The following is a 23,641-nucleotide window of genomic DNA, read 5'->3' on the forward strand; positions in this document are numbered from 1 at the left end:
TGCTAAACACTGCAAAGTAAATCTCAGATGAACAATGAATGCCTTTCATTTTCATCTTCGGAGGAAGGTCAAGTTGCACCCAGTCTCAAGAAAGAATTGGATATGTTAGGTGATGGGAGAACCACTTCCATTTGGAGTAGCCTCAGGACAGGACACTCTGAAAAGCCTGATTTCACCAATCTCCTTCATTCAACACATGCTTCTGGTTCTCCTACTGTATGCTGGGTGCAATTTGGGCACAGTCCCTCAGTGACAAGCAACTCACAGCTAAGAGGACTCCATGCAAACCCAGCAGGTGCTCAGTAAGTGCAGTTTTGCAGTCGCCTTAGAGGAAAATATGGGTCTGGTTAATATTAGATCTAAACAGATGAAATTATGGTTTTGTAGCACTTCATTATGACCCAGAGTCAGACCACTCTAGGCCCTACCCATTAAATTGGGCTAGGATGCAACAATCTTCATTAATTACGGAATCAGGCACTATGTGCCTTCCCATGACATTCTCAGTTTCCAGGTCAGACTCTCGTTGGAGAATATATTACTACTCATGAATTCTCCCTGCCAGTGGAGCAAGGCTAAGTGACCCCAAACGGAGGCATGCCTCATTATCATTATCATGAGGGGGAGAGGTGATGGGAAGGAGAGCAGATGCAAATCCAAAGTAAGTAACTGTTAATAGGAAAGAGTAATATTTAAAAGCAATGAGTTCTAGTGAGAAATGACTCTGTGTCTGCTTGTAAAACATGGCAGGTCCTATGCAAACTATCACTTATACAAACACTATGCAAACATTTCCCAAATTAAAACCTATGGGGTCAAAAAGTCTAAGGACAAACGAAACAACAGGCATCAAACAACTGCACCAAACAACAGCCTGGGATTCACTGGGCCATCTTAAGTGGAAATGTAATAGGTGGGATTCCTTGGGGACACGTGCTACACTGGTCATACTGAACCCCCTAATACAACTCATGGTTAGAAGATGAAAGTGCCTGGTGAGATGAACATCTGACTGGACCTTCAGGTCTTCTGAGCAGTTACAAGTCAAGTCAACAGGGATGGACTTAATAAAACCAAGCCCTATTCTGATCAAACAGGTTGATCTGTAAGATAAAACAAATAAACATACAGTTTGGGAAACATACAGTAAGTGCATATAGATTAAACAAGAGAAAGGAATAGAGACCAAATTTAGAATTCAACATTATTTATTCCCCAATCAGCAAAGATTTCACAATATACCCTTATTATACCTCCTGCCCTATCTCTGACAAGCCAGCTAATTATAACCATGATCTGGCTTATGGACTATCATTTAGCCCATAGGAGTCGGAAGACCTAGGTACCACAAACGCTGGCTTGGCTCCTAACACATAACCCATCTTCAGTTTGGGAAAGCCACTTCTGCTCCTTGGGCCTCAGTTTCTTCATCTGATGAACAAAGGCACAAGCCAAACACTCCATCTGTCCCTCAGGCATCTGGTTTGTTGGGGTTAAACAAAGGCACAGAGGGCTCCTGGGGCCTCTGCTCACTCTGGGAGTCAGTCCACAATTCTGCATCTTCTAGCCTCATGGAGCAGTCCTTTCATAGAAGCACCACTGAATGGTAGAAAAATCTGCTCTTTTTTTAGTTTCTCACATACAGCTCATCATGAAAAAGTGACAGTGCTCCCGTCATGTGGTTTCCTAACTTTGCACTCCCTTCGAAGTCTCTCAGCTGTATCTACGAACCCCAAACAGGCAAGGGCAGGGAACTGGGGCTACCCCACACATCACAGAACTGGGCTAATTCTCAGCAGGAATGTTGGCACAGACCAACTCTGACTCCCATCCTAGTTTTGAACAGTCTTCAAGACTGATATCAGAAGTATCCCTGGACCAGCCAGAACATACCGGAATCGTGCTCACGGCAATGCAACAGGCTGGAAATGCAGCCTGGCACTTTGCATGGAAAGTGATTAGTTACACAGGATTAAAGAGAACACTGATTGCTTTCCACACCTTGCATTCGAGGCTATTTCCCCCTGAACAGAGTTTCTAAAGTTGGGTAAAATTTTACTTTTTGTTAATTAACTACCCATACAAGGATGAATTTATTCTCAAAGATACTTCTTTTTCTTAATTAGTTAATTATGTACATTAGGGTGAATCACCCCAGAGATACTCCACTTTTTTTATAAATAGAAAAATCTGTAGTCAAGATCTCAATATACTGGTTGAAGACGCCTGCTTTCCACAATATATTTTCATTTCTTAAAGGCCAAACAGATTGACTCTATTCTTCTACCTTCCTCTCCTTTCTTAATTTTCATTGTTGTGCTCACTGCTTCCCACTATGATGGAAACAGAAATGCCAAACGTGTGTATTATCGGATATTGCTTGTCTCTCTGAAATACTCAGCAATAACAGTCCAAATCCATCTGCTTACATTTCCACCAGAAAGTAACAGGACCATGGCATCTAAGTAGGTCCTTAAGTTGTAATAGCAATTCCAGAACTATACTGTGAAATTCAGATTACGAAAACCAATATAGCCACTAATTACAATCCAGCCTCTTTCCTACTAATCCCAGCACCATACACCCATTACTCCAGCCACATAAAACCTCTGGCCCCTCCCAGAATATGCTGGTCTCTGCATAAGCTGTTTCATCTGAAATGACTTTCCTCCTCTTGTTTACTTGATAAGCTGATTTTTTTCAGACCTACCTCTGTCACCTCACCCAAAAAGCTTCCCAGACCCACCCTCCCCGCGGGGTTTGGTGCCCCAGCTCCGCTGCCTGATCCCACGTAACCAACACACTGTTTTTGTTTAACAGCTGTCTTCCCCTGCGGGCTGACTTTGTGGCGGAGAGACTATACACACACACACAGTTTTCAACAACATTTGGTGAGCCAGTGGGCCTGAACATGACAGCTGCTCCTGAGGTCTCTGGAAGTCAGAGAACAAGAAGTCATCAGAGAAACAGAAGGGAGAGACTGGAACACGGGATGCTACTTCCAAGGCTTAGTTTTGCCCCAACTAGCAGCATGGTTTTTAGCTTTCCTCTTCTTCCCTTTGGCTTAAACGTCTGCATTGTTAATGAAGGCATGGCGTTGGGGTTCTGATTCCACACTGGAGTTCCCACGACTTAAAAGCTTTTTCGATGTCTGGGCCGTACACAGAGATTCTGATCTTCGCCCGGAGTGGGGCACTCAGGTGTGGGTATTATTTTTTAATTCCCAAGAACATTTCAATGTGCTGCCAGGGTTAAGAACCATGACATTAAGGATTCTTTAAGGGCATTTCTCAAATGCTGTCTCTAACCTTTCATTGTTGGTTCTATTTTCTAACTGTTTAACATGATTGTTTATTGAGCACCAATTGTCTGCTGCTTGTTCTCACAAACATTATATAATCTTCATGACAACCTTGTGAGGCAAGAATCATTACCTCATTTTAGAGCTGAAAAACAAATCGAAACAAAACAAACAAACCACAACCCAGAGAGGTCAAGAAATGACTTGCTGACAGGCGCCCAGCGAGTGTCAGAGCCAAGAGTGGCCTCTGAGGCCCTCACCAAGCCTCAGGCTCTTCGCCCCACGACTGCTTCCCTCTGTGGTTCCCACTTCTCTTCTCCAGATGTTCTCCTGGAGGCTAGGACCCCTCTGCTACAATCAGAATTCTGATAGCTAAACACACTACCCACAGCTCATAGACACTCTACATCTCCTGCCCTGCATGCCTAGCCGTTCTTCTGTTACACATGACTCTCCCTTCCTATTTCAGATACATTTTTAAAAATCAAGTTTGGATTTTTTTCAAGAAGTCTGGTGAGTAATGCTCAAGTCAAAGGTACTTCCTGTGAGTCCCACTAACTAGGTGAACTGCAGGGTGCACATCATAGGGCCTATTCATGCTCGGCCTGAGCTCTGAGGGGAGAAACCTGCATACACGCAAGGAATGAGACTGCGGCAGAGACTGCGGCACACTTTCTCTCATTCTCCAGTACTCAAGTTTAGATCACAGTATTAAAAGAAAGCCAATGATTTAAAGACTGTATATCCAATGTACTGACACATCAAACTGGCATATTTGATTCAAATGCTGGATATTTAATACGATACAACCTTAGAAAGAGGCCCATTTGCTGTTTTAAAAAAGTAGCTAAAACTGGAGCACACTGCTTCCCCACCTACACAGAGGGAGAGGCTGCACAGAGGAGAGACTGACCTGATTCACTCCTCCCGCAGCGGAGAGGGCGTCCGTACCATGCACTTAGGAAATGAAAGGAGAGCCCCAGCTGCGTAAATTAGAATCAGTGATAATACAGCTGTTAGCTACAAACATTTGTTTGGCATGAATCAATCTGGACTCTCCTGTAGTTTGCTTTGATGGTCTCTCTACTATCTTGTTGACTAATGATGAAATCATGGTTTGTTAATCTAACTGAATAAAGAAAACACCATACAAGGCAAAATGCAAACTGTTCTCCTATACTTCACTGAGGTTGTTTATTGACTCTGTGTTTGTTAGAGCCCTTTCATAGTCACTTATTAAATATTTACATGTATTGCCTATGCATTTAGCTGCATAAGTAGAAATTAATTCTGTCTTTAATCTGAGTAACTTTGTTTGCTTTTTAAAGGCCTTTTGCTAAAGTAAATGGAAAGCAGCCACCTGAAATAAGCTTCTTGTTGCTCACTGTTACGGACATCTTGTGATGGACCAATAGGTCCCCTTCCCCTAGAGTATCATATGAGGGGCCACGTTTAAATCCACACTTAAGTGACATGTTCCCCCTGAAAACATCTCTACAATTTCCCAAGTAGCCTACAAAATTAAGAAAGGACAGATGGATAAAGAAGTCAAAAATACATAAGCTGAAAAGGGATTTGAGGATTATGTGATCATTTGATTGGCTTGGGAAAGTTGTCCCTCTGACACCATTAATGTGGATAATTATGGGTTGGCTTTCGTATTCTAGACAAATGCTTCTCCCTTGGGCCCCCTATTGTTTGTCAGTGATACCATTCCAGAGAAGAAACTAAGAGATATTCCAGAGGCCACAGGATTGGTTCTCATCCAAGTGAATGTAAGCCTCTCTAGAGAGGGAAATATCAAATGTAGACTCTGTCAGAAAACTTTAGCTGAAACTTCCTCTATTCACACTGCTATATGCCACCTCACTGTGTGAATAGTCCCAACAGCAAAACACTTCATAGGATCACCTTCCACCTCATTCTCTTTGTCAAATTTTCTCTTTTCTCTTTTTCTATAAGTTCCCCCATTTAATACCTGTATCTTTGAAGATTGCATATTTAGTTTTTACTGTTCTTCTTAGTGAAGATAAAAATTCCTCTATTATATTATATAAAGCTCCAGTGAGCTTTATATAATACAATACATTATACACTTATTAGAATGGCTAAAATCAAAGACCAACCATACGAAATGCTGGCAAGTGTGTGAGGAGCTGGAAGTCTTATACATTGCTGCTATTAATGCAAACTGGTTCACTTGCTTTGGAAAACAATTTTGCAGTTTCTTAACCTAATATGATCTAGCCCTTTCATTCCCAGATTTTTGCCCAAGCAAAAAGGACATGTACACACAAATTTGTACATGAAATATTCTTAGGAGCTTTTATTTGTTGTAGTCCCAACCCAGAAACAATCTGAATGTCCTAAATGTCCATCAACAGGTTATTGGATAAACAAATTGTGATATAGCCATAAAATGGAATGCTACCTAGCAAAGAAAGAAATGAAGGAATGAAGTATTAATACACACAACAACATGGATAGATCGTAAAACAGTAGTATAAATAAAATGATTGAATAATTAAATTTTAAAATAATTAGAGCTGAAAAGGAAAGAGAACAAGTGAGGAGGGGGGAAAGAAACAAAGAAAATCAAAAGATGGTGAAGATAAAGAACATATCAGAGGCCAATAAAAGATATGATTGGAACTAAAAGGAGGCAGCATTTGAGAGTATGAATCTAAACAAGAATAAAGTGTTGTCCTCATTATAGAAGTTAGCCAGTTCTCATTCATCTGCACAGAAGGTGGAACAAAATCACTGAGCTAAGGACTCACTAAGTAGGTGGGAAGGGAGGTCATTTCTGGCAAGAGAAATAGTATTTGCAAAGTCACAGAACTGTGAGGAGGGATGGCAAGCAGTGTGATAAAGCTACATAGCAGGAGAGGGTGCAAGGGCAAGATCACGAATCAACTTGTCTGCTGCCTTGAGGAATCTCCACATCCATCTAGAGGTGTCTACTCTGCAGTTAGTCATAGAAGTCTGGAGCTCAAAAGAGGGGCTAATAACAACAAGTGAGCTATTTCAGGGAAATATTCTAAATGAAATATTAGTGTTGACTTACTCATTGATTACTTTCATATTGGTAAATAAAAAATTTATTTGTAAAAAATTGTTTTTACCAATATTGGTAAAAAAAATCAAACAGATTGATCAGGTTACTTCAGGTGGAAAATCTTCTATACTGATGGTTTTATACAGAAGAGAGTTGGAGGAAAAAATAGTAGTTAATTTGTTTAGAAACCAATAGTTAGACAGAAATAAACTTTGGACCTTGTCTTAGGAATAGTGCTTTTATGCAGATAAGAACTGAGTGACCAAAATTTGCTTATAGGAAGAAAATCTTACCAGCTAAGCCTAGAAGATAAAAATTTCTATAAATTTGTCAGAATTTTCTACAAATCTCTTTCCTTCATTCAACAGCCCCTCCACATACTGGGGCTGAGGACATAATGGTGCCGTGCAGTGGCATTAGGTATGTGCTAAACCTATGAAATTCTCTGGGGAACACACCTGGAGCACAGAAGAAGTAGAGAAGAGAGAGAGAAATAAGCCCATGAAGAACTCAGTTCTATTTAGCAAGAATCAATGCTATGCTCATATACTGAGTGAAGCCCTGAGTTGTTACATTTGTAAATTGAGGAGTGACTTAAGGATATTTTCTCCAGTGCTCAGCACACAGAAGGAAATCAATGGGATGAAACAGGAATCTTAGTTCTAAGTTCTAAAATGATCAGTCATCTCTCTTTTGGAGCCAGCCAGCCCGTGAGTGCCCTTCTGGGTTCTCAAGCTGCCCCAGTGCACAAGGGGCAGGGGCATGGGAAAATGTAATCAACTACACACAGACTGCAAAGTGGCAAAGAACTGCTTGTTCATGAGGTGTGGCTTGTTTAGAAACAAGCCTGAGAACTTGACAATTGCACTGTGTGAGAGCCTCTCTCTGAGAAATACAGTCAAAGCAGAACTGCTCACATGGCAATGAGTTCCCTGTGTTCAGTCGGCTGTTTTCCCAGATCACCAATACTGTATATATAGTTTCACAGTATGTCTAAACTTTGGGCAATATTTGTAAACGTTTAATAAAATGCTGGCATTTTTTCTTGTTTCTTTGTTAAGTGGTTTAAGGATGTAGGGAACGCTTTGGAGCATGTTTTCGCTTTGCTAAACTGATTTTGAATTAATTTCTTCTTTCCTTCAGGTGCTTGGGTGAGAGATTACTGGTAGAATGGAGACTACAGACACAGCAGACAACATGAGTGGTATCTATCAGTTTTCATTTTACTTTAGCACAGATTAATAAACTCAGAGCTGTAGTTTGTTTTTTTTTTCCTTAAATGGGCCTGGAAATGTATGACCCAACTACTTAAATTGCATATGAACTAGTGGTTCTTGAATGTTAATGAACACAACAATCACTAAAAACCCTTAATAAAATCAGAATTCCTGGACCCCACTTCCAAAGGTTCTGAGAAGATCCTGGGTGATGCCAAGAAATCTGCATTTCAATAAGCCCCCCTCACCAGCTCCACCCCCTCTCCATCACTGTAGGTGCGGTAGTCCTCGAACGGTAGTCCTCGAACAACTATGGGAAAAAATGGTGACGACATTACACTTTACTGCAAAGGAGTATCTCCCCACCCTAGACTTCAGTTCTGGCAAACTCAGTGGAAGGAGCGGCCCCCTAGCCTAGGCCATAGCAGAATCATAAGCGAGTTTCTTAATAGCTTCGGAGTGTCCTCATCCAGCACCATCTCTAAACCCAGCACTCTATACCACTTAAAGCGAAGGGTTCCAGTCAGTTTATACAAGCAAGCACCTGGGCAAGCTTCCAAAAAGTGAAAGAGAAGAGCAAAAACAGAAACAAAAAAACCCAAACATTTACTAGAAGACAGAAATATTTGTAAAATATTTATAAAAGCTATAAAACAAACAAAAGGAAAGTAAAACTGCTAGAGGCAGGCAGGAATTAGGTTTTGATAGACATATTCTTTACAAATGGAAGTTTCAAATTCAGCTAATATTTACTGAGTTTTTATAATGTGCCAAGCAACAGAACTGGAACTTTCAAATACATTACCTCAATTAATCCACAAGTAATCCTACAAGGACTTATTCAGAGCCTCACTTAATGGATGAAGAAATGAGAGATTGAAAAAATTAAATAATTTGCCAAGGTCCCAAAGCAGGAGAGATGTGTGTGATCCAAGGTCAGTTGAATCCAACCCCCTTCTATTATTACACCACACTTTCCTAAGCATAAATTGTTCTATAAATTTCACTTAAAAATAAACAAACAACAATAACAGCTGATGTTTACTGACACTTTGCTAAGAACCAGGCCCTGTTCTAAACACTGGAGATAGCCTAGCTTATTTCATCCTCACAATCCATGAATTAGGTATAATCACCCCTTATCTATAGACAGAAAAGCTGAAAACCGGAAAAATTAAATATTAATAACATGTACGGTGAACAAGTCCACACAATCATCGTAGAAGTTTGAATTATGTCTAAAGTTCTGACAAATACGACATAATTAATCTTGACTACTTTTAGTATAATTTGAAGATGGTGTTTTGGAATTTTTTATTGAAAAAGTGATGATTTCCTCTATTTTTTTTAAATAGAAGAGTATGGTGTGATGCAACATTCTTTTAAGCTTCATTTGTGCAAAAAAATAAAGAGCTCTTTATTTTTCTTTAGTAGCCTCTAAATAAAGGATTAAAAAAATTAAGCTGAACTACATTAAAGCTCTTAACTTCCTAAATTCATTAAAATTCTATGAGGTCTTTGTTGATAATTAGATTGATAATTAACTGTTCAGCTCGGTTATGATAAGCCACTTGTAGATGAAAATTAACTTGGCCTGAATGTAGGTGAGAGTAATACAAATTTGAGGATTATAAAATAATTTAAAACACAGCTATGGGGGAAAACCTGATATTTTACCTAAGTTTTGCACAATTTCATGTCCCTTAAATATTAAATACTTTTGCTACAACACTGGGATTACGTGTGTAGCCATCACTGAACACCTGGGGTCCAGTGCTGGCTCAGTCTACCAAGTGTCCGGGGCACTAGGAAATCAGACACACATTAACTCCTCAACATGCCCCATCTGTCATGATTTAGGTCCTTAAGGCTTTTCCCCCCAACCTCTATAAGGCTTTTTACTTCCAGAAGGAATTTTTAAGAATATACACTGTGTCAATATCCAATCTACAGCTCTGGAATTCAAATGGCTGTTAAACGTGGAGCTGCCTGAAATGACAAAAAATGAAAACTGCATTTGTTATTAAGAGGCAACAGTGAAACCTAATCTCCCATTCCAGCCAAATATGTATCCAGCTTTTTGACAGTGCTGGTCCTTAACATCAGACAAGGGAACTGATTCTGAGAATTGAGGGATACCAGTATTTATTGATTACCTCCCAATATCAAGCAACATATTACTCACAAGCCCGCTCCCCCCTGCTGGGGTTCCTCCAAGTCCTTTTGGCATTTTGGTTCCCACATCTCTACAACTTCATTTTCTCCAAAGAGAAAAAGAAATAGATCTATACTTTCCAACTTGTGAGTATTAACAACTGTAGAATTAAAGAAGCAGAATTATCTTTTTCCTAAATATTGTTATCTTTGCATGAAGTAGCTTTTCATTTAAATTTAAATATCTTCAGCTAGCAATACCTCTCCTTAATGCGCAGATACATTTGAAAAGCACGTTGAGCAAGAGAATTTTTGTTTTAGCCTTGATCTTAGAAAACATTTTCAAAATCAGAAAATTTTTAAGTAAAGTGGTGAAGTATTTTTCTCTTCCTTCACATTCCCATACACACTACACAATATTACCAGTAGTTAATGTTCACAGTATCTAATATTCACTCACCTGCATTAGACTGAATTACACAAATAAATTCTCTAAGATCTAGCATAGTATTTGATATTTAATAAGTGCTCAATAATGTTTGTGAAATTGACTCTCGATAGTTTAGGTTTAAAGCTTTAGGTCCTATATTGCAGAATATCAGATGGGAGCATAATATAGAGATTAAAATTTAAAGATGCAATTTAAAATAAATTTTAGGGGAAAACTGAGTTAAAATGGTAACCCTTCAGAATCAGATACCTGTGGCCATATTTTGAACAAACATGTTCCAATGGGAGATTATGCTTCCTAAATACCCAGTTTGCTATGCGACTCTTGGTTTTTAATGGCGTCCTCCTCCTAGGGGAGGGCGCACAGCCTCTCTGCAGAGAGGCAGTGCAGCACTGTGATTTGGAGCACGGCTCTCCAAATCACAAATCTCTGATTTGGGTATGACTCTCTCAGACCTACAACTTACAGCATGTGACCACAGGCTAGTAACCGAACCTCTCCCAAGCTCACCTGGAAAGATGCAGCGAGATGATATATGCAAAGCACTTAACAGGTATTTGGCATGCAGTAAGTGCTCAATCAATATTGGCTATTAATAACCACAATTAAAGCCTTAAATGCTTTTTTTAAATCACCCATTTAATAGCTTTATTGAGATATAATTCATATCCCATAAAAGCCCCTTCTACACATACAATTCAGTGGTTTTTGGTATATTCAGAGAACTATGTGACAGACTGTCACTATTACTGCAATCCAATTCCAGAACATTTCATTGCTCCAAAAATAAACTCCATATCTATTAGCAGTCCTTCCCGTTCTCCCCTTGTTTCAGCCTCGGGCAACCACTAATGTTCTTACTGTCTATAAATTTGCCTATTCTGGACATTCCCTATAAATAGGATCATATAATATGTGGTCTTTTATTACTGGTTTCTTTCATTTGGCATAATGTTTTAAAAGTTCATCTATGTTGCAGAATGTATGATTACTTCATTCCTTTTTTATGGCTGATTGATATCCTAATGTATGGATATAGATATACTACAATCTGTTTATCAACTACCATTTGATGGACATGTGGGGCATTTGTAGTTTTTGGCAATTAAGAATAACATTTCTGTAAAAGTTTCCATGTGGTGTTAAGATTTTGTCAAATGCTTTTTTCCACGTATGGAGATGGTTGTGTGATTTTTGTCCTTTATTCTACCAAGATGGAGTATTACACTGATTTCTGGATGTTAAACCAACATTGTATTCTTGGGATAAATATTACTTGGTCATGGGGTATAATCCTTTTTATATGTCATTGAATTCTGTTTGCTGGCATTTTTGTGTCTATAATTAACACAGAATATTGATGTATAGTTTTCATGTAATATCTTTGTTGAAAAGGGCTCTACACTTGAACCTTCATTTTTTAACCAAGAATTCTTTTCAGAGGCTTGACTTACAGCATCTTACTTTCAAGTTCATCTGCCGCCCCATCCCCTTCCCAATACCCACTCTGTCCTACTAAGAGCTTCTATACTCTCCAGCCTCTAGTTGTTTACTAATACTGCTCCTTTTCCCCCAGTTCACTCTACACATCCATACTCTGTGGGACTCATCTCAAATCCCTTTTTCTCTTTAAGCCTTGACAGACCATCCAATCCCCCAGAAACTCTCCCTTTCTGGGATGCTGATGTCATATTACAAACTAACATTTGGTTATTACTTACAGTATACAAAACTCATATTTCATTTAGTTTTCATAACCCTGAGAAATTTATGTACTTTCTATAAGCCAATTTTGTACAGAATCAGGTGACTGGTCCGTAATTGTGTAGCTACAAAGTGAAAGAGATTAAACCTTAAGCTTTTGGCGGTAGGAAGAAAGAAAAGAAAAGTGCTCTATTTGATGTATCGCCTTCCAGCTCTGGACTAAGCATCTATTTCTCAGATTCAGTCTTTCCTCCATGCAGCTAACGCATATCTATAAAGCATGTTGACTACACAGCCTGCACTACTTGAGCTAGTGAGAAGAACGCCTGCAGAGCAGACTCTGGAGAGATGACTACTCTGCCCCCAATTCCCCTACATGACCCAAAACTGCTGAAACTAAAGCTAAAAAAATCAATACTAAACTGATAAGCAAACTAGCTCACCCAAAGAGATTAAAAATAGGTTACTTATTGGACAAGGTGTTTTATTTTATTGTTATATTATCTTTATTGTATATTTTCCACTACTATTTACCTTCTCTATACCTTCTTCCACCTCTACCCATCCCCCTTCCTAAGGTATTGTAGGTATTTAGTACCTTATAATACTACGGTATTTTAAAGTACTCTATACCAAACCAATCAAAGACTTTGCTGAATCTAAATGTCTTTAGAGTTGTATTCTTAAGACTTTAATTACATAAACTGAAGTAAATAAATTTGTAACCTCATTGACTATATGAGTAAATCTCATCCAGTATGAGTCAATAATAAACCATGAGGGTAAGTAATTACCTGAAACCTAGAGAAAGAAATCAAAGAATAATATCAAAAGTAATAAAACAATGCAATAGGTCTTCTGCTTCTGGTCATTGTGGAGTAAATGGCAATGGGCTTGCTCTTTCACTGTGAACAACTGGAAAAGTAGATGAATTTCTTTCTTCAAACGGGACATCAAGCAATATGGGACTGTAATTCCAAAGATAAGAGAAACAAATAAAGAAAGACAGTTCTGCCAAAAGACTTCCTAGATTGCACCATGAGGTAGCTGAGGTGGATAAAATGTAAAGAGCTTAGTACCAGCAGGAATGAGGTCCAGAAATCTGTGTCGGAGTCCCCTTGAGTCTCTAGCTAAAAGCTAAGCAGGGAATACATAGGGTGAGGCTCTATGAGACTAGATAAAAAACAAAGACCAGGACTTCCAGCCAAGATGGAGGCACAGGTAGACTCACTGGGTCTCCTCACACAACCAAAAGAAGGACAACAACAAATTTAAAAACAAAAACCAACCAGACTGACAGAAAATCGAACTGTATGGAAGTCTGACAACCAAGGAGTTAAAGAAGAAACATCCATCCAGACTGGTAGGGGGGTGGAGATGGGCAGCCAGGTAGAGAGGATGCAAGGCAAGGCTGGCAGACCCAGCAAGGTGGCAGATTGCAGACTGGACAGTCCCAAATTTGCGTGCAGATAAACTGGAAGAAACAACTGAGGAACAAGACAGATGGCGCAACCCAGGATTCCAGCATGAGGAAATAAAGTCTCAAACTTCTGACTAAAAACACCTGTGGGGGTTGAGGCAGCAGCAGGAGAAACTCTCAGCCTCACAGGAGAGTTCGTTGGAGAGACCCACAGGGTCCTAGAACCCACTGAGAATCAGCACCCAAGTTGATTGTGGGTAGCAGGGGAAGTGACTGAAAGCCAGCAGAGAGCTGTGCAAGCAGCACTGTTCCCTCTCAAACCCCTCCCCCACATACAGAGCCACAACTCAGTGATATGGGCTGCCCCGCCCTAGTGAACACCTAAGGCTCTGCCCCTTACTAGTAACAGATGCTGGAGGAAAAGCAAGAAATTGAAAACTTATTTGAAAAAATAGTGAAGGAAAACTTTCCCAATCTGGCAAAGGAAATAGACTTCCAGGAACTCTAAGGGATTTGTCTAAGAAAGAGAAGGTAAAAATATGAAGAGTAAAATGATAACAAGCTCACAGCTATTACCAAACAAACCTAAAAAAAAACACTAAGCAAATAACTAGAACAGGAACAGAATCACAGAAATGGAGACCACATGTAGAGTTATCCGCAAGGGAGGGGATAGAGGGGGGAAAGGTATAGAGAATAAGTAGCAGAAATGGTAGCTAAAAAATAGACAGGGGGAAGTTAAGAATAGTATAGGAAATGTAGAAAGCAAAGAACTTATATGTACAACCCACGAACATGAACCAAAGGTAGGGAATGTAGGTGGGAGGGTGTGTGCAGGACAGACTGAAATACGGGGGTGGGGGGAATGGAAAAACTGTAATAGGATAATCAATAAAATATATTTAAAAAAAACAAAAACAAAAACCAGGGAGTCTGTATGCTGAATAATTCCCAGAGCTCACGCGGAGCTGGGAGACATTTGAGTTCTGACCAGCAGGAATGGAAAACACCTTGTTGAACACTGGGAGCATTCAGCAGAAACACTGGAAGGATCTCAACTTAGTAATCTTAGTAAATTTTTGTGTTAGTAAAAGATAAACTAGTCCTAACAAAGTTTAAAATTAGGTGTCATAAAAGTCAAGTTGTACTTAATCACTTGTTAGGGGAGAAAAACCCTAGCACCCTTTAAAGAATAACAACAAAACTGATTTCTGGTCAAAATGGAGGTATAGGTAGATATACTTTGCCTCCTTGCACAACCATAGAAAGAATTACAAATAGACTTCAAAACAAATAACACCAAGAACCATCAGAAAATGGAGCTATATGGAAGTCCATAAACCAAGGATTTAAAGAAGTCACATTCATCCAAATGGGTAGGAGGGGTGGAGTAATGGAGATGGGCAGAGACGGGTGGAGACATGGTTGTGGTAGCAGAACAGATGATCACACATTCATGTGTGGTGAATAAAAATTGGGAGGGATGCCTTGTGAACAAGTGAGTCCCGCTCCAGGCCAGACTGCATAGCCTAGGGTCCCAGTGCTGGGGAGATAAATCCCCATAACTTCTGGCTATAAAAACCAGTGGGGGTGGGGCAGGGGCAGAAACTGCTATATTTTCAGGACACTTAGCTTAAAGGGGCCAGCACAGACTCAGAACATACTCGAATTCATCTACTCTGGGACTGACCACTAAGACAACAGCTGGAAGAGTACCAGCTGCATACAAGGAGTGGGTGAAGTGACTAGAAATGGAGTAAGTGCAGGCAAACTTCCAGAAGCGAGGCAGCAGCACTGTCCCCTCTCTGAGTCCTTCCTACACACAGAGCCACAAAGCAGTGAAGCGTTGCCCCACCTTGGTGATTCCCTAATCCTCTGCCCCACACAATCTGCAGGTGCCTCTTCTACCATAGGCCATGCTACTAAGACCTGGAGTCAAAGCAGCTCTACCTAACACACAGAAACAGACACAGGGAGGCTGCCAAATTGAGGAGACAAAGAAATACAACTTAAATGAAAGAACAGAACAAAACCCCATAAAAATGGCTACATGAAATGGAGATAGCCAACCCATCAGATGCAGAGTTCAAAACACTGGTGATCAGGAAGCTCAAAGAATTCATTGAGTACAACAACAACATAAGGGAAGAAGGGAAGGTTACACAAAATGAAATAAAGAAAAATCTACAGAGAACCATCAATGGAGAGGATGAAGCCAGAATTCAAATCAACAATTTGGAACACAAGGAAGAAATAAGCATTCAACCAGAACAGCAAGAAGAAAAAAATTTAAAAAAAAAAACAAGTATAGTACCAATATCCAAATAACAGGAATGCCAGAAGGAGAAGAGGAAGAGTGAGAAACTGAAAAGCTATTTGAAAAAATAATGAAAGAAAACCTGCCTAATTTGACAAAGGGAATGGGCATACAAGTCCAGGAAGCACAGAGTCCCAAACTAGTTGGACCCAAACAGGACCACACCTGAACACATCATAATTAAAATGCTAAAAGTTAACGATAAAGAGAAAATCTTAAAAGCAGCAAGAGAAAAGCAGAGAGTTACCTACAAACAGGTTCCCACAAGACTACCAGCTAATTTCTCAAAAGAAAATTTGCAGGCAAAAAGTACTGGCAGGAAGTATTCAAGTGAATACTTGGATGAAAAGCAGGGACCTACGATGTAGATTACTCTAGCCAGCAAAGCTATCATTTAGAATGGGAGGGCAGATAAAGTGCTACCCAGACAAGGGTAAGCTAAAGGAGTTCATCATCATCAAGTATTTATTATATGAAATGTGCAAGGATATATTATAGAAAAAGAAGATGAAACTTATGAACATTAAAATGGCAACAAATTCACACCTATCAACAACTGAATATAAAAAAACAAACTAAGCAAAACAACCAGAACAGGAACAGAATCGTGGATATAGAGATCATCTGGAGGGTTATCAGCAGGGAGGGGGATAGGAGAGGGTGGGGGAAAAGGTGGGGAGATTAAAAAGCATAACTGGGTAGGTACAAAATAGACAGGAGGATGTTAAGAATAGTATAGAAAATGGAGAAACCAAAGAACTTATACGTATGGCCCATGGACATGAACTAAGTGAGGGGATTACTGGAGGAAAGGAGGTACCAGGAGGAAAAGGGCCAAGGGGGAAAAATTGGGACAACTGTAACAGCATAATCAATAAAATATATTTTTAAAAAAGAACAAAATCACATGTTCAATAATGTAACTGTCACAATGTACATGAAAAAAGAATATAGATATGCAGGAAATAATGGCCAAAGTTTTCCAAATTTGGTGAAAACTATAAACTCGTATATCCGCCTATAAACTCACAGCCTCAAGAATTTTCAATGAATCTCAATTAGTAAAAAATGAAAAACTAAATTTCACAGAACCATGTTGTAATAAAATTGTTGAAAACCAGTAAAATAGAATATCTTAAAAGCAACCAGAGAACAAACTTTATGTACTGTAAAACAAAAATGAGAATGCTAACTTTTCATTAAAAATAGTGTAAGTAAAAAAAAACCCAGAATGACAAGTAGAAAAAAATCAATCAATAGGATATTTAAATGAAACCATGTCAATAATTCATTAAATATTAGACAACCAAAAATGGACACAGAAGAGTCATATTGTATGATTCCACTTGTATGAAATTTTAGAATGGACAAAATTAATACAAAGAAGTGCTAGCTGCCTGGGACCAAGGGTGTCAGCCACAAACAGACATGAGAAGTCTTTTTAAGTTATGGAAAAATTCTGTATCTTAATCTGGATGATGGTTACATTAGTGTATACATATGGTACTTAAATGTGTGCATTTTGTTGTATGTAAATCAAACTTCAAAAAAGTCTTTTTAAAAGTTAAAAATATACGTTAAATGTCAAAACAGAGTTTTGAATCCAAGCAGCCTGGAAACACTATGCCTGCTGTGTCTGGTCTGCCCTGAAAAACCAGATCACCCATTCAATTAAGTTTCCAATACACGATATTGTGACTTTTAAAAAAAGGCACTCAGTTTTTAGACTGAAATATCCTTGGACAAAGAAGTTAAATGCCTAGAATTTAATTTACCCAGATTTGTGCAAGGCCAGGAAGTGATGAAGGTGACAAGACAAACTAGAGTTACACCATGTTCTTAAGTGAGGAGCCGATCTTGTAGAGAAAGCACTTACCCTCAGCTCAGTACAGACAGGTAATGCAACACCAATCCAAATGCCAATGCAGATGTTTTGGGAAGAAAAGGTGATTAGAAAATGGATTTGAAATTTTATCCGAAAGAATGGGCATGAAGAGCCAAAAGTTTCTGAAAAACCAAATAGCAAGGTATCTTGCCTACCACATTGCAACACATCTTTTAAAAACTAGTAATTAAAGCAATCTGGCACTAGTGAAAGAACAGACAGATAAAATTTTGAGTCTCAAAGCAGAAATGTGTGCTTATAGAAACTTATCATATAAGGTTAATGTTTTATTCAAATGAGCTGCAAAGGGGGACATCATTTAATATATGATGTGGAAATAACTGAACACTCATTTAGAAGAAATAAACGTAGGCCTCATCTTTCATTTTCATTAAAACAAATTCCAACCAGATTAAAGACTTAAACAAAAACAAAACTATAAAGGTACTGAAAGAAAATGTTAAGGACCATTTGTATAATCTTGAAGAGATTGCTTTAAAGATGATAGAAAACCCAGAAGCCATTAAGAGAAAGACTTGTGCATGACAAGCCCATTTTTTACAAAAATCAGAAAGCAAAGAACAAACTGGGAATATTTGCAAATTCCAAAACAAAAAGAAGACTGATATACTTAATACATAAAGAGAGTGTAAAAACAAAACCATCACTCTGATGCATTCTTGGTGATAAGCAAGTTAATATATAATTATTTGTTTTGCAAATCCACTTCTAATCCATAGCCAACGGAATAACATATGTGTGTGTGCATGCTTGCATGTACATATTTGGATCTCCAAGAATTTTTATTTCAATAGTCTGTGTTATAGGGGAAATGATGAAAAAAATATGAAGTGTACATGAATGAGGATTGAACTATGACACACTGATGCAAGAATATTCCATTCAGCTATCAAAAAGAGAGAAGGTGATCTACAGAGACTGACTTACAAAGTTTGGTATCTCAATTTATATATTATGATCCCATTTTTATTAGAGAATATTATACAGTCCAAGCCTCTCAACCGATTGAAGCAGGACCACTAGTTGGTTAACGGAAAAAAGGCTGAAGTATGGGAAGATACTTTAAGAACTTCATTCTAGTTTTAAAAATATGTACATTCATTCTCCAGTCTTTGGATACAGGACCAAGGACTTTTCTTTAATTATGGGTCCACCCTGTCCTCTCTGATTAAACCATACCCTTAGAATAGTGTTTACAATTTCTAGTTTCAGTTTCTTTAGAATGGAGTGAGGACTTAAAAACATTTGCAAAGCGATCCAGGTGCATGCTCTAACTAGATTTATATTTTTTATCCAACCTTTCACAATTGCCTTGCTCACTCTATATTGATTGTAGTTTTTGTTGGCATCTAGCCCTTAGCAAATCCTTTCAAAGCATTAGATTTAATTTAAATAGGAACAATAATTCTCTTTTATGCTCACATTTTGGTTTACATGTTTCACTGGAATTTCCAAAGCAGTACTACTAAAATAAAAGATTTGGAAACAAGCAAGTTAACTCTTAACAAACATAAAGCATAATAATCTGTAACTATAAATTAACACTCGGGCTTATTAATCTCTTATGAAATATCTTAACATAAGTCATTTTAACTAAGTATTATTAACCGTATATAATCAAGTCCAGAGACCTGTGCTGTCCAACATAGAACACTTGAAAAGGTGAAATGTGAATTGAGATGTGCTGTAAATGTAAAATATGTACCAGTTTTGGGAACTTCATATTGAAAAAAGAATACTGATCATAATTTGAAATGATATTTGAAATGAATTTTATATCGATCATAATTTGAAATGATAATATGGAAATGCCAAATTAAATAAAATGTATTACTAAAATTAATTCACTCAAATTTTTTAATGTGGCTAATAGCCAACTTTAAATTACAAATGTTGTAATTTATTCTATTTCTATTAGGTAGCACTGTTCTAAACCTGCGGACAGCCTTTGTCCATGACGATGGCGTCTGTGAAGTTCCACTTGACAAAGTGGTTTAGATTCTCTTTTTTTATCACCTGTGTTTCTTCAACCCAAGACATGCTGGATAACATTTTGTGAGAACCCTCTCTAAGCGGACTTGTGACTCCGTATCAGGGATCAGTAAACTACAGCTCAGGGGCTAACTTTGGCCTGCTGCCTATTTAGTATAGCCTACAAGCTAACAATAGTTTTTGTGTTTTTAAATGGTTGGGGGAAAACAAAAGAAGATTATTATTTTTGTGAGGCATAAAAAATATATGAAATTCAAATTTCAGTGTCTTTCCAAAAATGCTTTCTGAGCCTGTGGCCATGCTCAGTTCATGCAATACTTACGGCTACTCAGTGTCACAGGGGCGTAGGTAAATAGCTGCATCAGAGACCATGTTGCCTGCAAAGTCTACACTATTTAATTACCTGACCTTACAGAGAAAAGCTTGCTGACCATGCCTTTATATCATCCCTTATGACCCATCTGCATAGTTAGCTGCCGATTGCTTCTGCAGGATCTGGTTTCCACCAAATAGGAAGAACGCTTCCCATTTTCACCCCTACCAGAGATTAGTTTAATTCCCAGCTCTTTAATTTGCTTCTGCCATACTGTTTGTGAGTCAAGAAAGTGTTCAGAGGCCCGGTCATTGGAAATTCTCTTCTGAAATAGTTTTTTTTGTGTGTTTTTTAAAAATATATATATTTTATTGATTATACCATTACAGTTGTTCTATTCCCCCCTTCATTCCTCTCCACCCTGCACACCCCCTCCCCCACCATTCTCCCCCCTTAGTTTATAACCACGTCTCAAGTTCTTTAGATTCTGTATTTCCCCTACTATTCTTGCCCTCCCCCTATCTATTTTCTACCTACCCTCTGTGCTATTTTCTGTACCTTCTCCCCCCTTCTCCTCCTCCCACTCCCCTGTTGCTAACCTTCCATGTGTTCTTCATTTCTATGGTTCCACTCCTGATCTAGCTGTCCTCTTGGTTTGCTTTTGTTTCAGGTGTGGTTGTTAATAACTGTGAGTTTGCTGTCCTTTCACTGTTCATAGTTTTATCTTCTTTTTCTTATATAAGTCCCTTTAGCATTTCATATAATAAGGGCTTGGTGATGATGAACTCCTTGAACTTGACCTTATCTAAGAAGCACTTTATCTGTCCTTCCATTCTAAATGAAAACTTTGCTGGATAAAGCAATCTTGGCTGTAGGTCTTTGGATTTCATGACTTGGAATAGTTTTTTAAATTTGTTTTTACCTCTGTGTTCCTTTTATTCAAAAGATAGTAGGGTTTTGTTTATTTTTCTGGGACAGGTTTTACACAGATGGAATCATAAGAGAGATTGGAGACCTGTGGCAGCAGTGGTCAATGTGGGCCTTGACTTTGAGATTCGCCAGTGTTCTGGCTATGATACCAATGCTGCCCTTTGAGGGCTTGAGTGCTCACGGCTCTTTCAGTGTCCAACCTCTGAGTAACATCTTCGGTTTTCCTTTAAACCCTCTACCCATCTGCCGAACTGCTCCTCAACCCACAGTTTCCCAGGTACCTACCTCAGTAGACCCTGTGAACGCAATCTTGTCTATGCCAATGTGAGAAGCTATTGCTGCCCCAGCTGTTGGCCCATATCCTGGCAAAATATTGATGACTCCTGGTGGAAAGCCAGCCTAACAAAACAGAATTGGAGGAAACGTGGCTTGTGAGAGGTGAAGAAGCACATTAAATCAGATCTGCTCCAGTGGGCCCCAATTGCACGGGGAGTGGGGGTCACTCCTGAAGGCGGTTTCTCTTACCTCCTTGATGAGGGCTCCCATGTAGAGTGCGCTGAGTGGTGTTTGCTCTGCTGGTTTAATAACTACTGTATTGCCACAGCACAGAGCTGGAGCAATTTTCCAGGCAAACATCAGCAGGGGGAAGTTCCACTGAAAGGAAAAACTCAAGGTTGATAGATGGAAAAATATCCTCCACTACTTTGTTTTCAAGCTGTGACTTCTCAGATTTCTCAGACTAGTCTGCAACATAAATCTTGTCCCACCACAAAGTGTAGATGTTTGGATTTTTAAATTACTTCATTAAGAATAAAATAGGACTGACCTTGAAAATCCAAATTACTATATTCCAACTACCAAGCAAAAGAAATCACACGATGAAAAGGGAGCCTTTGTTTTTTCTTTGTTTTGTTTTTGGTTTTTCATTGCTGTTATTTTATATGTTTTTTAAAACTAGACTTTGGTTCCAGTAAGTTCTTGTGTTTGAAAACTTTTTCTTGCCTTGGTGATTTTTACACCAGGAATTTCAGACTGATATGAAAGCTCTTCAGTGTGAAAGAACTAGAAGAGAAAATTCCAATCGTGAATTATATTTGTTAATGCACATAATTTGTCGTGGTAATCACTTTTCTTTACCTACATGTATTATCACAAAAACATGATTATAAAATAAAGTGTATTCTTATTTTTTGAGCATGCAGAAATTTTAGTTTGCTTCCTTCTTACTACAAAAATAAGCTAATGGACACTAAAAAATACATGTGAGTATCTGAATTTGGGGCCAAAAACGGTTTAAACTAATTTTTTAAAGGGTATTAAGCTGGTATTGTCATACGCACAGGCATGAGCCTCAGGACTATCAGGTGTCGTTGATAATTTCATTAAGAAAGAAAACAGAAATCCTGGTCCCCTGGCTTCAGCCCCTGACCACAATGTGTTTCTGCCTGAAGCATCTCAGCTGCCATCCTTGAAAGATTCTCACTGGCCCTGGCAAGCTTGCAAAAATATACAAGTGTCTTGCCTTCACCAAACACCCAATTTCTTTTCCCCTTAGTTGTTTATAAACTTGGGAGTCCACAGTGATGTTTTAATTCCATCTACAGTATATAAATCTTGGAGTGCGGTAATTGAGCTGGAGCTGGTTGACAAGCAGCTCTCATCCTGTCAGTGAAGGCTGCAGCTCCCCGAGTCTGGGAAGGGCAAGAAGAGCAGGTTTCAGTTCCTGCAATTAAGGTGACAGACCTCACCCCTCCTCTGATCCAAGTCGGGTTTCTCTGGATGGTGTGGGAGCTGAAGAACTTAAACCAAACCAGTCATTTTCCATTTTCACTCTCTAATAAATTTCACAGTAACCCAGAGTCTGTAGATCATGGAAAGAACATCAATACCTCCCAAAAATCTTTGCCCCCCCCCAAAACCAAAGATTATCTTAACTCATTCTCCTATATTTTGAAAAAAAGAAAGCTTCTTGTCTACAGCATAAGAATTTAGTTTGAGCCTCCCCTGAAATCCGTGCCAGAACGACTAGCTAGTGCTCTCGGAAGATGTGATGATGTTTTGTACAGTGCCAAGGCCGTGTATGGGGGGTGGGGGGGAGAGAAGACAATGTTTAATGTTCCAATCCAAACACTAAGCACTACATCTATTTCCCTTTACAAGACACACAACAGCCCGGCATGGTTTCAATTATGACCGTGACGTTAATGGTACTGCTGTGTCTTCTGTAGAGTCTTCTATCTAGATTCTTGTGAAAAGAAACAGTGGGAAAGAATGAGATTAAAAGGCTATATAAAACAATATGCCTGGAAAGATGGTGAGTCACAGTTTTAAAAAATAAACAAGCAAATATAACAAAGCATTAATTTTCCATAAGCCAAATGGACATCCATAACCAAGGGCAGGTTATTAATACATTGGGCTTGGCTTTGCTTATTTTAATCATGAGAATTCCATGACTTGAGAACTCAACTCCTGGTAACAGAGCTGAAACCCTATTAACCTGTTCAAATAAGCATTTGCAGGGAGGCTGTTAAAGATGTGTCAACAACACGAGCTCAGTTTTTTCCCCCAGTAATGGAAAACACACATCGCTGAGATCCATGTTTTATGTATCTTTAAGAGAACTGGCTCAAATGAAAATAAATATGAGACCCAAGGAGATACACTCACTGGGATGATCTGTCCACACACTCCAATGGGTTCATGTCTTGTAAAGGTAAAATAGTCTCCATCTGAAAGAAATAAGCAGGGTCACTACCAGAGAATTCAGATTAGAAGAAAAAATGCAAAGACAGAACTTGGGTGGCAGCAAAAAAAAACAGAAATGAAGTTGAAAACACATCCTACTCAACCATGCACAAAAGCTGGTAGAAGAGCT

The 23,641-nt window shown here is 38.8% G+C and overlaps 1 protein-coding gene across 1 annotated transcript in view; it reads right to left on the reverse strand.

The window, feature by feature from the left end:
* The window catches only part of ALDH1A2 (aldehyde dehydrogenase 1 family member A2), a 97,354-nt gene that overhangs the window by 17,545 nt on the left and 56,168 nt on the right, over nt 1–23,641 (reverse strand). Inside the window, exons 5-7 of the mRNA XM_037053982.1 lie at nt 23,434–23,495; nt 21,289–21,417; nt 21,049–21,162 (exon numbers count right to left, since the gene is read on the reverse strand). Of these exons, the coding sequence (XP_036909877.1) occupies nt 21,049–21,162; nt 21,289–21,417; nt 23,434–23,495 (305 nt within the window). The remainder of the gene's footprint in view (nt 1–21,048; nt 21,163–21,288; nt 21,418–23,433; nt 23,496–23,641) is intronic.

Source organism: Sturnira hondurensis, unplaced genomic scaffold (genome assembly GCF_014824575.4).
Source record: "Sturnira hondurensis isolate 20B ecotype Veracruz unplaced genomic scaffold, ASM1482457v3 Scaffold0008196, whole genome shotgun sequence".
Classification (NCBI taxonomy): domain Eukaryota; kingdom Metazoa; phylum Chordata; class Mammalia; order Chiroptera; family Phyllostomidae; genus Sturnira; species Sturnira hondurensis.